The sequence below is a fragment of the Limanda limanda genome, chromosome 16, assembly GCF_963576545.1.
Source record: "Limanda limanda chromosome 16, fLimLim1.1, whole genome shotgun sequence".
Taxonomy (NCBI): domain Eukaryota; kingdom Metazoa; phylum Chordata; class Actinopteri; order Pleuronectiformes; family Pleuronectidae; genus Limanda; species Limanda limanda.
Window position 1 is genome coordinate 16,590,038 of NC_083651.1, and position 14,728 is coordinate 16,604,765.

The window sequence follows — 14,728 nt, forward strand, 5'->3', positions numbered from 1 at the left end:
CAGCCAATGAATAGAACAATCATATATGTATAATTATTCAAGAACTGAAACATGCTGATTAGAAATTGCCAGTATTTATTGTAAATATATATAGAAAATCTTCTCAACATTCACAAGCCCACACATCAATATACAAAGCAATTAGCGTAGAAAAATCTGTCGTGATTATTTATACAGCGTATGTTGAACCACCCCACTATTTGAATGCACCCGCAACAATACATCTTCAAGCCAACAGGAACAAGCTCAAGGTGCCACAAAAAGAAATCTAAGGAGAGATTACCACACCCTCTCAGACTAGTGCAGACTGGGTTAAGATATTCTACATTCAGCACCCCCAACTCATTTATTCTGCAATCATTTAATCTGCTTCGTCTAGTTTGTTGATCCTCTTCCTGACATCCCCAGTGGTCTCCGAACCAGCTCCATCCGTCAGCTGAGACAGGGATGGACCCACTTTGGTGTTGTCCTCACCTCCCCCATCGGTATGCAAGGTATGCAAGACCTGGTCACTGGGACGTTTCCAAGAGGGTTGAGTGGCAATCCAGAGGATCAGAGCTCCAAAAATCACCAGGAGGAGTCCCAGAACGTTCACAAAAATTGCCTCCGGAGGCAAGTCTTTATACTTTGGGTCGTTCCTTTGTCATGACAAACAAAAAAGGATTACTCAGTTTCTGCAGCAAATTAACATTGCACATTTATTTTGTAGAATATAATTTATCTTAAGTATTAAAAAGTACTTACAGGCCAAAAATGAGTTTCTCTGTGATGCCCATGAGTGCCACAGCCACAACACTGGTAAAGAGAAATAGACCACTGTAGATGTGGAGGGGCATAATCGCTGCTCTCCAGTACACCGGAGTAATTGGTATCAAGTATATGCCAACGCCAAGGACCAGCTGCTCATTGAAGGGGAGAAAAAATGCACTTGTCAGATACTCTACCAATAAAGAATGTTATTCACTGGGACTTTGCATTTTAGAGACTAAGTGAGAGGGGTATTTGTTTTTTGGTGTGCTTTAAAAAAAACAAAAACTCAGTATCACATGAAACTGTCCATAGCAAAGGATTAACAGAAGTGGTAAAAGTAAATGCAAAAGACTGCACCAACCAACCAGCAGTCATTTCTTCAGACACAAACAACAATACAAAATTAAAAAAGTTTATTTTACCTGTAGACAGTACAGCGTGACAGCTGTCAGGCCCAGCCAGCTGTGCAGACTGTACATGTTGGGGATTTTTGCACCATTATGGAAGTCAAAAACTGCCACCACAGATATAACAGCGAGAATGAAGGACACCAAGTGCAAGCCTGCATGGGTGAACTTCATCGTCAGTTTGCTGAACTTCCAGGTAAAGGGGAGCCTGTAGACAATGATGGCTGCAAGAGAGGGTCAGTCGGTGTAAATCAAACAGGTTTGGATGCAACCATGAGGGAAGACAAGATGAGACCATGTATATTGTGATTTGGCATTATACAGGTAAAATGGAATTGAATTAATTGATTGTAAATATCACTATCCAAGCATTGCTATTGTCACTATATAATTAGGTTTTAGGTCTTTTAACCATGTGAAGTCAACATGCGTGTCATGCTTCCCTAACAGGGATTATCTTAAATATGTAAAACCCTTGTGTAAAAGGTCTCATCACAGCTCTGCAAAGAGCGAAGGTGGAAGAACTCTGCTTCTTTACTTTAAGTAGCATTGCCACACAGAAAGACCAAAGGGAACAGGTCCACAACCTTTATTCAATTACATACAAGAAGTATTAGCAGCAAAGTATTCTGTATAATTTAAAAGTGCTTATTTTGCAGACTGACCCTTTTAAAAGGTGTTTAGTCATTGAGGCAGCCAAGGTGATAAAAGTCGTTTTTAATTTGAATGTGCAAGGTCATATCTTGTGCAAACAACTTATTATCTTGGGGGCTTCAGGCCCATTCTGAAAACTTTATTGAGGGACAAGTTGCAATAAATTCCTTCTAATCAGTACCTGGTGACTTATTTGACCATTTGTCTTATTCCTGCTATAGTAAACAACATGACTCAACACTTTAAGGACATGCAGCGTCTCCAATGTCATCATACATTATACTTAAGAAATCCACCATATCTTTGAATATAAAAATCCCAATATACAAACTTCTACTTGCCACAAAGATGCAGTTTAAGTAAAAGGGCCTTTGGTCTCTTTTCCACAAATTTAGTTCAACAGTAGAATAAATTGGAAAGTCTAAACTTATTGCGTTTAAGCAAAGTTGTGTTAACCTGTCACAATGAAATATCAGTTTTATAATTACGCATAGGTCAACATCAATCTCTTCAACGATCCTTTTTTGAGTCTTGTGTAACCCTAGCCCTCGGGCAATACATACAACAAACTTATTTAAACAAACCCTATTTATTTAAGGGGGAAAAACGAGTTCTCTCACCTATTCCTTGAATGAAAATAAACCCTGTGACCATTAGCAGCGGATGCCAGTTGAATTCTTGCAGAGCTCCATCCCAGGCTAAACCTTCCCTGTACTGCAGAACCCAAACCAACACGAAGATTATGGAGACAGCCCCGAAGAAGACGGCGGCGGACAGAGCGACCAGGAACTGCCTGAAGTTCTCCATCGCCATCGGAGCCAGTGTGTGACCAGTCCCAGCAGCAGAGGAACCCGAGGCTGCTTCTTCTCTGACGCAGCAGCTGCTTCGGTTTCTACTCACAACAACTTCAAGAGGCGGCGGACGAGCCTGGAGCGCGGTCACGTGACTCGGCTGGGCAGAATGTGGGAAGGAAACGTGTTTTTGTAACTTCAGTGTTTACAGAGGATTGGAGGTCTGTCAGGAAACTACAAGTTCCGCCCCCAGCAGAAGGTGGTAACTGCCTCCTCCTCAGTGGCGTCGTTGAGTAATGGTCACGTCAAGTGTTTTTTTAAAAACAGAATATCAAGATGTCATTGACGTTGACCGTTAGAATTGTATACTTCAGATGGTGGTTGTGGTTAATTTAAATGTTGATTTGTGTGTAATTGTAAAATTCAACTTTGACTGAAACTGATGTCAAGTAGGAAGTTGAATCAACTGGGTTAAGATGTAATAAGTTAATTTACATTTTACGTTATACTTAAGTATTTAGGGTCAGAGTACTGACAGACAGTGAGGCCCTATTGAAATTATAAAGATTATTATTATTATTTTTATTTTTCAGGCAAATGAATTGGCTTTTTGAGGGCTTTAACATGTTCAAATTCTTACCAAAATTTGAAAGTGGTGGCTCAACTGTGCCCCCTGAGACCCCCAGAACATGTTCACATTGACCGATCTTCATAAAAATCGATACATAAAACAAAAAAATCGATTGATAAATCAAAAAAGTCTATAGGTGCAATTTGAAAAACGCAACAGGAAGCCTGCTATTTTGCATTTGGGCCATTTTCCATCTAATCCAACACCATCCCAAGTAAATTATTCAGTGTTACCACATCATACTGACAGGTGTTTCTACTATTTTGTCAAACCCAAAATATCAGTAGTTAAAATAACTTGGTATGATACAATGCAGTTCAACGGCATCAAACTAAAGCCTTCACTTCATTATACAGTTGAATCAACAACAGTTTCCATAACATAATAACCAGCAATGTGTATTTAACAGACAACATGGAAGGAAATAATAAAACATAAGATCTACAATATATCAGATCACTGAAATAGATGCAAACCTGTTGTTCCTGAAAATGTGTTCAATCTCAAGTAATTCTCTTTAAGGGTACATAGTCACAGCTAAAGATATTAATGCTGGAGAAAATGCTTAAACTTAGCTGTACACAATGATGTACTGACTGTTTAGAGTAATATTTAAATGTTGTGATTTCACTCTTCAAACAACTACGTTCTTGACTATTTGCATGAATCACTGGAGGCATTGGTTTCTTTTATTACCGTCTATTAATTTGATTGACAGTTGCCCGACATCATAAGCAAACAAGTCATACCAGTGGGGAAGAGCTTGGAGAAAAACGCACAATCGAAATTCTCTCACATCAAACCATCAAAACTGTTGTAGCTTTGGCAGAAAGTTGTCTATTCTTGTAGAGACCACATCAGTCACCGTACAAGGCTGATTGTGAAACATGGTGGGACCTTCAACAAGCTGCAACTGTGGCTTGGTACAAACAATATATGCCAGTTTTAAATACATAGCCTAGTTGCACCAACTTGTTTGTGGAATACATTGAGTTGTGTGTGTAAAAGCAAGAAGACAATAAATAACATGTCAACAACTTATAAATATATTCATATTTGGAAAACCATCTTGGAAAGACAATACGTATGTATACAGAGCAAGTTTTAAAAATATATAATTTTAATTTAAGAAAAAAAGTGTATAAAAATGTTCACTTCACATAGTCAAATGAATACACACAAACAAACGGTTACGCACAGATTCAAAGGGTGAAAAACAGTATTGAGTTAAACTGAAAACCGTTAAAAAAAACACACGTTTGAAACAAACACAATTTTAAAATTAGCTATTAAATGCTTTCCAGCGGCTTTTTATACATCACTTATTTCCTGTTGGCTTTGAGTTTGTAAACATGGCAGCAGAAGTTGGCCTTCTTCTGTTCAATGTGAACAATCGTGTCTTTGTCAAAGAACAACTCATGCCGATACGTCTGAAAACAAACGATAAGAGCACACGCGTGTAAATTCACATACACAGGTCCGTGGATTAACGTTGGTGTGTTCATGTCGAGTTACTCACCTCATCCCAAGGTTCATGCAGATCAATTCTTCGCTGTAACTGTCCACTTTGGTTGTCATGCAGTCGGATGTGAGCTCTACCTTCTCCATCCTCACCGTTAGTGAGCACGACAGCCAAAAGGTCTAGCTCGTCCTCGTATTCCACCAAACGGAAAGTCTGCAAAATCAATTTTCTGTCACCACAAACACCGCGAGGAGTTCTTTGTATATATAGCTATAATATATTTCTTTGCAAATAAACTGCGTGAGCAATTTAAAGTATCGTGATACCTCTTGATCTGGGTCATCATCCAGCTGATGAAATCTTCTCTTCACTGTACGGCCGGATGAGGTGACAGTGACTTGTGAGGAAGGCTGTAACAGTTGAGCACGATTGAGATTATGTAAATGTGACATTTAGTTCACCTCTACAGTAACAGTATCTACTTTGTGCCCTTTTTGTGGGTAAGAGTTATTGCAGGGCATTTCCATCCAGTGTTACAGTGACAACGTCGTACTTACACAAGAATAATTCATGATCAAGGTAACGTATATCTGACGCACACTGGGACTTTTTTAACACGCAACAGGAAGACTACAAATATCTCAGGAAGAAAAAGAGTGCCATACATGTAAAAGATGCCGACAAAGATGTCAACTCGGAAAGACAACGAAATTCGAGAGCTTTCTGTGACAAGTGCCCTACTACTGTTGATCTAGAAGACTTCGGGCTAAAACGTCTACAATCTTGATAAAATAAAGATACTTAGATGAGAAGCATTATACTCACGTTGATATTTCGAAGGGTCATCATAGAGAAGTCCTTAACTACCTTTGACGGCAAACTACTGTTCAGTTCATCAAGGATTTGAAGGACACTGAGGGAAAAATGTCATACGTCATATGCACCAAACAATATAATATGTTTGGCTGTCAAAGGTTGATGTCTTAAAGGATCTTTGGATTTGGAATATTTGTCGACACACCTAAGCAAAATTTCACTGCCGTTACTTTACCAGCATTGGTTTGTAAAAATTGACTAAAGTACTCACTTGATGGTGGTTGGTCCAACATGGATGATTCTTCCGGAGTCGTCAGGATGAAAGAAGATACTGTCATTCTCCAACGAGTTGCAGCTCATGTTTTGTACTCCATTTGTTGCCTAAAGCCATACATACACAATAAAAGTTAAGAATTAATAACTAATTCCAGACAACGGCATGAGCAATTTACCTTATTACCTTTTAATAAGGTAAATTGCAAACTATTTCTAAAAAAATACCATCAGTATAATTTTTTTGGACACTGTAATCTTTGCAGTATTTGAAGTTTCATCACAGGCACATAACTATGATCAGAGCAAAAAGAAAACTTTTCTTTTGGAACCTGTGGCAACTTAAGTATGTGCCAGAGTTTGGACAATATATTCTAAAGCTCTATTAATACATCTGAGTGGTATTGTCCAGAGTCTGTGAAAATCTAAATTCAAAAAAATACAAAGAAGCATATTTGACACATGCAGCAAAGATCTGCAAAAAAGGTACTTGGCCCACTCTGTGGGTTTCTGAATTGCGGTTACAGATTTGGTTCCGTCCTGCCTTGTGCAGCAGCTGAATACAGAGGCTGTCAAAAACATCTGTGGCCATTCTTACCGTGACACTTTCAATAGGCCCTGACCAATTCTGTGGCAGTTAATTCTATCATACAAGACTGGGCACGGCTGTTACAGTCGAGCATGTGTTCCATTTTATGGTACAATTACCACAGTTATTGAAAGGTTTGAGGGTGATGGTTAATGGTAAGCATTCTTTAAATTTACCATAATATTGTCCTTGAGTGAGCAGATGCGGTGAGTTCCCTTGTGATTTTTGTGCGGTGGTGTATAGATGTAGTGCCACGGGTACCCTCCGATCTGGACTCCATTATTTGTGCAGGACACCTCGAAAAGCACAGGAAGACAATCTGCAATAAGATAAAAAAAAACTCATGCTTACGTTGTTAAGAAAAACAATTATTTTCAAAGTAGCTAAGGAGCTTGTAACTGAAAAACAAAGACGGCACCGGTTTGAACCAAAAAACGGAGCTACCTGTGATCTTTATGTTTACTGGGATACCAAACGGAGCCTCTCCCACTTTTTTGCTTCCAAGAAGAGAACTGTTCTCTCCAAGCACTAACTTCTCCGTCATGTACTGAGAACAAAGAAATATTCCTCAGTTAAACAGATCTAAGCAACAACATAAACCAAAACTATGAGTTAATATTCAATAAGTGAATATTCACAGAGATCTAATCTGTATTCCGGGAGCTATTTTTCATATTTCTATAGAATTAAATATTCACCTAGAAAAACATTGGGTTAATTTTCTCAAAAAAATACCAACCTTTTGCATGATGTGTTCAAAGCTGTACAGCTTCACAGATTTGTTGCTGTGAGACACAGCCAGGACACCTTGAGACAAAACAACATCGGTAACACCATTACCAAACACCTGAAAGAACAAGATTTACATGTCAATAATAATATATCAATCCTACCAACACATTTGAAACATAAAAAAAAAATCTGCATACCTTTCTGTTAATCTCCACAATGCCTACAATCTGCAAGGGGAACACGTGAAAGATGGCCAAGTGCAACACTGTGTTGTGAGTGATACCTGCCTGTGGAATAAGGAAAAAGTTGTTTAATCAAATAAAAAATCCAGAGATTTATAATTCTACGTACATTGTCAATATGTTTTTTTTATTCTGTAAAATGTGTTGTGTCCCTCTTAAATTAAGCATAAACCTAAATGTTTAAGTAACATATAAGATTGACCTTACTTGTCTTTCCAAAGGTGTTTCTTTCTTTTGAACAGATTTAACATAAAATGTTTCTTGAGAAACTTCCCATCCAAGATACCTTTAAAACAGAAAGCAACAGAAAGAGGTGAACATTTTGTTGAAAGAACTAAAATGAAAAATAAATGTTTTTATCTCCAACAGGAAACTCAGAGCATTGACAATACCTGAACTTATGGTTTGAAGAGAGGTAAACTTGTTGCATCTCTTTCCCCGTTTCAGCTGAAAGGCGATACAGCCAGTTATCGGCTGTCAAAGTCAAGAGACTGGGTTTATGATCAGAGGGAGAGGCCAAAGATTTGTCCTGTCAAAAAAACACATGAGACAAGAGTCTGAACACGGGTTGTCGAAATATGTTCACTGAAAGTTTAGTACTGAATGATTTTTAGTGACACTTACAAGTGGGCTCTGACACAGCAGGGCATCTTCAAATTTCTCCAATTTAGACCTTTTAGGCAGTTTGTACAAAACTTGAGGCTCAGAGTGAATACTGCCAACACAGGAGGATTGAATCATCAATAAGCATGATGTGATGCATATACCCAATTTACAAAATAAGCCACAGCAATAATTCATGTCTTCAAAAAGTGTTTCTTTTCCACCTCTCCGCTAGTTGTCACTACTAAATTTTGAGTGTGTCTTCTATTATAGTACTATTACATTGAGATGATATTTGGTCCTGCTTGAAACAGTGAATGTCTCTTGGTAATTATAGCTTCAGAGCTGATAAACACACTTTTTAAGATATTTTGAGATGTATTGTTTACTCAAAGAAGACTTCTATCGTTTATACAACTAAACAAATAGTTTACATTGGTCTTCAGCATAGTGATTTACTCTGAGATACATTATTCAACTCTAGTTTTTTCGTGACTTGTGTCATTTTGAAAGGTTTTGTTCTGATTCGTAAATGAATGGAATTACTTTGTGATGCACATACTTATATTCCTGTATGTACTGATACTCACCAACTGTAGCAGTTCTGGTAGTTTTCAAAGTAGATTTTACCATTCTCGTACATGATGGTAGATTTTGAGGTCTTGCTCCACACTTTGATGAAGTCCCTGTTCTCCTACAGAATAAAAACACATTTCGTTAGATGTCAGTACAGAATATGTCCCCTGGTGGGTATTTAAACAGCCTCTGCATCACCTGGAGGAGGATGTTTCGGAGGATCCTCGTGTTCAGTCTGATCAGGCTCCCAGCATCGGTGACACCTCTCCTCCTGCGGCTCAGCAGCTGCGCGGCGTTCACGGCCCTGTTCCCCCGGCACGGCGCCATCACCAGACGGCTCCTCAGTCTGCAGGAGGACGGTCCGGGGACATGTCAGGAGACGGAAGCCAGAGGTGACCCCGAAACCAGGTGAGCGAAGTGTCCCTCTCTCGTCGGACAAGTGTTTACTATATGTTTACAGAGGGTTTTAGGGTTAGCAACAATAATGTTTTTAGCTTCATTCAGAAAGACGTACCCAGCTAGCTATATACTAGCCTAGCTGAACCGGAAGTTGCCCGAGTATGATAGAATAATTAGGTGTTGTCAGCAGCTGTAAGTTAGTGGAAGCTAATTTAACATTTTAAATGATGTAGCTTTAGTTAGCAGCTAGCGCCACAATGTTTGTACGAAGGTCTTCTTCTACGAGGGAATTCAACTCACGACATCCTCCGTTGTGAATTGTAGCGCCCTCCTCTCCCCCGCCGGTACTACAACTCAGCATTTTTTATGTTACTCCGGCTTTGAAAATAAACCCTAATATTTAACACAGCTTTCATATTTATTATTACGGAGCCCCTGAAGTCTTCAAAGATTATTATTTTTTAAATATTGCGTGCACAATATATTTATTGTGTGGGAATAAGATATTTATTTTAAGAAGATGTTTGAGGTCTTAATCACTCAGATGTACACAGCCACCAGATTGTACCGTAGATGGAGAGAACTCAGCATATCAAATTTTATTTTCCCTGGGAATATGTCATAAAATGAAATTCCTGTTGCTCTTCCAGAGACACAGGATTGTCAGTAAATCATTTGCAGTGCATACTGAAGGAAATCAGGCTCAGGCAACAGACGGACTAGATTTGATTCATAATACTTGATGAATACAAAAAAACTGAAAAGCATTAAACGCAATTTAATGTTGTCTTTAAAGCAGTGGCCAGTCATGTCTTTACTACGCAGATATTAACTCTGTGTGCACAACTTATTTATAAATATCTTAGATATTAGGTATCTTAGATATTTATAAATAGATAATTATCTTGTTTGCACAATATAGAAACTTGTCAGCACAGGATAAAAACAAATATAATCTTTTGAGACTTCAGTATGTTTAAGCTTTTCCCAGCTCTCTATTTCAAAACTTAGTAACTGATATGGCAACATCTGGGCTCATCTGGGCTTGGTTCCATATAGGATGAATGTCATGCCATATTCAAAAACTTAAAAAAAAAAAAAGGCTTTGAAAGTTGGAAATTTTATTGAAAAAAAGTTTTATTTTATGTTTGAGTACATATTTTCAGCGCTTCATTGTGTCGCTGTTGGGCATCAGTTTGTTTGCCAGGTTTGAAAGCTTGTAAATACTAAACATTGGTGCGTGTGTGTTGGGGAACAAAAGAGCTCTGAAATGTTGAAAGGGCAAATCTTTATGACGTCCACCTGCACTCCTGTTACATTCTGTTATTTCACAGTTTATGACTCACACTTTACACACAGAAAATTAACCTATTGTTTGCACTCTGCTGAAGTACAATCCAATCATATGTCATATACTGGGTTATTTGATAGACGTTTCCTCCTTCAGTCCTCACTTGTCCCCCCTACATGAAATATGTGGCCTACATTGTTGTCAGTGAAGAAGTGCCCCTCATCCTTCAGGTGTAGGTTTTATCACTCACATTCGGCCTCACGTGACTCCAACAACTCTTAACTGTTGGTACAACACCCCGTAGCACTAACAAAACATTTGCATACAAGGGCATAGGATGTCAAATATGCATTTCCCAAAAATTCAGCCTTATATATTTGGTATCTTTGGTAACTTGGAGATTTCCACTAGAGTTTGAATTAAAGATGTGTGGTCTGGCTTCACAGCATGAGTTTATAATCACTGACTTACCTCAGTCTGGTAAAGAGGTGTGTGCGATCCTTATACAGTAACATAGACGGCCAGGACTAGATTTCCCTCAATGTTCCTGACCACTTTCCCGCATACAGTGTTTCTCTTCGCACTTTTGAAGAGACTTTGTTTTCCATGATTTCTATCTGAAGGCCATTCACTCATACAATTATTAGTACATACTATTCCATTAACAGTGACCCCATGTTCCTGCTAGATGCCATTCTACTCCATTCATCATATTTCTTGAGGTATAAACTTATTGTGTGTTTATTTTATTTATTCAATGCTTTCTATCTAAAGATTGACAACAATAGAGCCGTTTGGAACCAGGTCAGTTTCATAATGTTTTGAAAAGTTACACAAATTTAGAAAAGAAGAAAAATCACCATTTACACATAACAGTATTCATTATGGACACAGTGTCTCTGTCTTAACATTCTATTAATCTTTCCTGAACAAAATCCTCCTTGTTTGGTGAAAACCAAAATGATTCAGGATGGTTAATTTGTTGTTTTAAAATAGCAACTCCTCGAGTCATAGCAAACAGGGGTTGTGACTTACTAATTAAATTTGTTCTCGACAAAACCAAGATCCTTAAAAATAAACACAAACACTGCTGCACTTTTTGAAAGTGCAGCAGTGTTTGTTTGCTCATAAAATAAATTAAAATTGTTTACTGTGTCGAAGTCCCCTGCTATGTAGTGTAATTTCAAGACTTTGTTTTTAAGCATTTTCTTACAGTTTTTGCGCGAATGATTTGAATTATTCCTGAAAATAAATTACATGTAAAACAGAAAACAAATATAAAGATTTTGATGACTTTATCCGGCATCTTTGATATTTTATCAAAGATAGTATCAAAGATGAAACAATGATTTTGTTAGCATTAAACAGCTACAGCTCCCACAAATCTATTAGCCATATAGGTGCACTGGCGAAGCATTGTTAAAGGTTGTTCAACTCTTGCTACATTTTTACAGAGTAAATGCATTCACTGCGGAGAATCACTGCGGCCAGTTTGGCTAAAGTTTTCAGAAGATTGTCCACAAGAAGAAATTGCACAGGAGGACGACCTTCGGCTCCACTGGGTTCACGGATTCTGACCAATCCTGACGACATCTTTAAGCACAACATGTGGTCAGTGATTTACTGTTATTGGTTTGTCACCAAACTTTACGTGCCTGTCAGTGGATTGGAGGGTTTGAGTGTAGCTGTGCCAATAACATTTAGCTGACGTTAAGGCTGCATTTTTATTAAATTTGAAAAAAATGTGGATTTTCAATGGTGTAGTTTAGTATTTTCTTTAATTAAGTATACAGAATATATTTGGTTAATGGTCAAATATAAGACAGTGTCTGCATTGGATAATGGATAATGTTTTACATTTTAGGGATCATGTACAGTGGACAGAGGAAGACAAAGAAAATGCACGGCAGAAGGCACAAGAAAATTCCTCTGTACATATTCCTTTAAATGAACAAGGTTCGAAGATATTCCTGTTAAATATTTACCCAGATAGATTAGATTTATGTTACATGGCAACAAAATGTTAAAAAATTTCTTAAATTCCATCCAATCAGGTAAATTTGACACAGAAGCTGACCGGTACTGGGACGAGTTTTATGAGACGCACCAGAATAAGTTCTTCAAAGATCGCAAGTGGCTGTTTTTAGAGTTCCCAGAACTGCTTCCACCGGATAGAAAAAGCCAAGAGACGACCAAGCGACAGGTTGATCAGCAGACAGAAATCCTGTTACCTTCTGGATCCAGCATCATCCAGCACCTAGAGACCGGACACCATCAACACAGTGATGCCATTCCCCATCACAGACACACCTCCGATTATCAGGCCTGTCTGGGAGGATCGCAAGAACAAAATGAAGATGTCATACAGATTTCTTCTTTCCCTGGACAACATGCATCTTTCAGAATCTTGGAGGTTTTCAAAATTTGTACATACAATTGTCCACATTTTGATAATTTACTTTTATATGTGAACGCTTAGACAATTTGCTTTGGCCTATTTCCTTACACAGAATTATCAAAAGATGTTTTCTCTCATGACAGGTTGGATGTGGGGCTGGTAACAGTGTTTTTCCCATTGTTAATTCCATAAAGTAAGTACATGTTTTTTATTTCCATATATTAATATATGTCAGTGTCGTCAAATCTCAGTATTGTTTCTATTTATAGACACAAACCAATTTAAATACACCCAATAGCAAAAAAAAGCTAAAACAGTTTATTTATTTATCATTTAATCAAGCAAAACCCTGTCCATTTGTTTTTCCCAGAAAGACTGCTTAAGATTGCTCACATTTTTTTACCTTCACGGAGTGTGAACTGAGTTTTGAAGCCACAAAAAAGCTTCATCAAACGTTTATTAACGTATATGTTATGATCTAAAAATCACGCCTATTTTTCACAGAGAAACAGATGCATTTCTATACTGTTGTGACTTCTCTTCACGTGCCGTTCAGATGGTTAAGGTAAGTTTCTCTAATTTTGCCTAGCATGAATACATTTCATGGTAATCCATCCAGTAGTTTTTGCATAATCCTTTTAACTCAGCAAACATAGCGAGGAGTAAACATAATTTCCTTGGCGTAGGTAATAATTAAAGTGAATGCAGAGTTACATTTAACGTGAATTTCTTCAAAGTAAACACAGGCAGGGGGCGGGGGGGGGGGGCAGAGGTCACGGTCACTGAGCCAGAGGAATAGTTAAAACACCTCCCGTAGAATATGATAAAGAAGTGATAACAATCCTTATCTTGGCCACAATTTGGAACTGGAGCCTGATCATGACCCTGTTTTGGACGGAGCTAACTTTATCTTCCTCATATAGACCCATCCAGACTATGACGCCTCTGTGTGTCACTCCTTTGTCCATGACGTTCGTGAGGAGACGGCCTCTTTTCCCTTCCCTCCGCAGAGCCTGGATGTTATTCTGGCCGTCTTTGTGCTCTCCTCCATTCATCCGGAGCGGTAGGTGAAGGTTATTACTCAAAGATAGGAGAGTTTGACATCATTTGTTTGTCCCCAACACACCTTCACTCCCTCGCTTTATCTGGACGTTATTACAAAACCCTTTGCAAAACTTGATACAGAGGGTATGGTATCATAGACGTGTGCAGTGGTTTGGTCGACATTAAAGTGTAGAGAAGGGTTTAAGGGATGACAGCAGAAATATTTAATAGTAGGCTTTAATATAACCAAGTGCACTGACTTGAGAAACCTATCACACACACATTGCAGCTCAATGAATGACAGTACTCACATACATCATACATTTAGTCTTCTAATAGTTAGACCATCAGAAGCTGCAAACCTTTTAATCAATATTATTGTCCCGTATTTGATTATCTTGTTGACAGATTACAAGGAGTCGTGAACCGACTCTCTTCATACCTGAAACATGGAGGGATCTTCCTTTTCCGTGACTATGGGAGATATGACCTCTCACAGCTCAGGTTTAAGAAGGGTGAGCCTCCAAATAAGTTTAATGTGAATTCTCTATATTATTGCTACTATTCAATACGCTTAATCATTCTTCTACTCTTTTTAAACCAGGACGGTGCTTATCAGAAAATTTCTACACACGAGGAGATGGAACCTGTGTTTATTTTTTCACAAAAGGTATTATTCCGATTTCCAAGGTGTAAATACTTGCTAACGGGGCCATGGGTGCTAAGGAGGACACAAATCCAAGCTACAGCCCTGGTGTTTTTTAAAAATATATATTTCTTTACAGAAGAAGTCCATGATTTATTTTCCAACGCCAGACTTGAAGAACTTCAGAATCTGGAGGACAGGCGACTGAAGGTGAACAGAGGAAAGAAAGTTGCAATGCACCGGGTTTGGATGCAGAGCAAGTACAGGAAACCACATCCACCTCCGTCATCCTGACGTCCCACCATGCAGAGGTCATATTATAAACTTCACTGTTTATTAATTAAATCCTGATTACTGTATTTGGTTCTGCCAAAGTAGTATGTGTAAAACACCTTTACTATACACAATAAATCTATTAATCATG

At 38.3% G+C, this 14,728-nt stretch overlaps 3 protein-coding genes across 3 annotated transcripts; 1 reads left to right on the forward strand and 2 right to left on the reverse strand.

The window, feature by feature from the left end:
- Positions 1 to 55: 55 nt before the first annotated feature.
- On the reverse strand, positions 56 to 2,755 carry LOC133021833 (plasma membrane ascorbate-dependent reductase CYBRD1). Its single transcript, XM_061088824.1, has 4 exons — positions 2,432 to 2,755; positions 1,173 to 1,381; positions 745 to 899; positions 56 to 638 (listed from the first exon to the last, which is right to left on the reverse strand). Exons 1-4 carry the CDS (start codon positions 2,622 to 2,624, stop codon positions 362 to 364), a joined length of 834 nt encoding a protein of 277 aa, XP_060944807.1. The 5' UTR covers positions 2,625 to 2,755; the 3' UTR covers positions 56 to 361.
- Positions 2,756 to 3,908: 1,153 nt separating this feature from the next.
- On the reverse strand, positions 3,909 to 9,197 carry dcaf17 (ddb1 and cul4 associated factor 17). Its single transcript, XM_061088411.1, has 14 exons — positions 8,725 to 9,197; positions 8,541 to 8,644; positions 7,972 to 8,062; positions 7,740 to 7,876; positions 7,555 to 7,633; positions 7,303 to 7,392; positions 7,113 to 7,220; positions 6,818 to 6,920; positions 6,550 to 6,692; positions 5,783 to 5,892; positions 5,521 to 5,608; positions 5,022 to 5,105; positions 4,753 to 4,908; positions 3,909 to 4,663 (listed from the first exon to the last, which is right to left on the reverse strand). Exons 1-14 carry the CDS (start codon positions 8,851 to 8,853, stop codon positions 4,556 to 4,558), a joined length of 1,530 nt encoding a protein of 509 aa, XP_060944394.1. The 5' UTR covers positions 8,854 to 9,197; the 3' UTR covers positions 3,909 to 4,555.
- mettl8 (methyltransferase 8, methylcytidine) lies at positions 8,863 to 14,703 on the forward strand. Its single transcript, XM_061088412.1, has 10 exons — positions 8,863 to 8,934; positions 11,671 to 11,827; positions 12,081 to 12,172; positions 12,271 to 12,629; positions 12,758 to 12,807; positions 13,119 to 13,179; positions 13,538 to 13,677; positions 14,067 to 14,173; positions 14,263 to 14,328; positions 14,444 to 14,703. The coding sequence occupies exons 2-10, from the start codon at positions 11,676 to 11,678 to the stop codon at positions 14,596 to 14,598; spliced, it is 1,182 nt and encodes a 393-aa protein (XP_060944395.1). The 5' UTR covers positions 8,863 to 8,934; positions 11,671 to 11,675; the 3' UTR covers positions 14,599 to 14,703.
- Positions 14,704 to 14,728: the final 25 nt, after the last annotated feature.

Excerpts from the sequence above, each read along its gene's own strand:
- mettl8 (XM_061088412.1), top strand. The coding sequence starts at position 11,676 with ATGCATTCACTGCGGAGAATCACTGCGGCCAGTTTGGCTAAAGTTTTC. Across the intron at positions 12,630-12,757 it reads CATCTTTCAGAATCTTGGAG|GTTGGATGTGGGGCTGGTAA; the intron begins GTTTTCAAAATT and ends CTCTCATGACAG. Across the intron at positions 14,329-14,443 it reads TGTTTATTTTTTCACAAAAG|AAGAAGTCCATGATTTATTT; the intron begins GTATTATTCCGA and ends ATTTCTTTACAG.
- LOC133021833 (XM_061088824.1), bottom strand. The coding sequence starts at position 2,624 with ATGGCGATGGAGAACTTCAGGCAGTTCCTGGTCGCTCTGTCCGCCGCC. Across the intron at positions 900-1,172 it reads TCACGCTGTACTGTCTACAG|CTGGTCCTTGGCGTTGGCAT; the intron begins GTAAAATAAACT and ends TTCAATGAGCAG. Across the intron at positions 639-744 it reads GAGAAACTCATTTTTGGCCT|GAACGACCCAAAGTATAAAG; the intron begins GTAAGTACTTTT and ends GTCATGACAAAG.
- dcaf17 (XM_061088411.1), bottom strand. The coding sequence starts at position 8,853 with ATGGCGCCGTGCCGGGGGAACAGGGCCGTGAACGCCGCGCAGCTGCTG. Across the intron at positions 6,693-6,817 it reads AGTAAACATAAAGATCACAG|ATTGTCTTCCTGTGCTTTTC; the intron begins GTAGCTCCGTTT and ends ATCTTATTGCAG. Across the intron at positions 5,609-5,782 it reads GTTGGACCAACCACCATCAA|TGTCCTTCAAATCCTTGATG; the intron begins GTGAGTACTTTA and ends TTTTTCCCTCAG.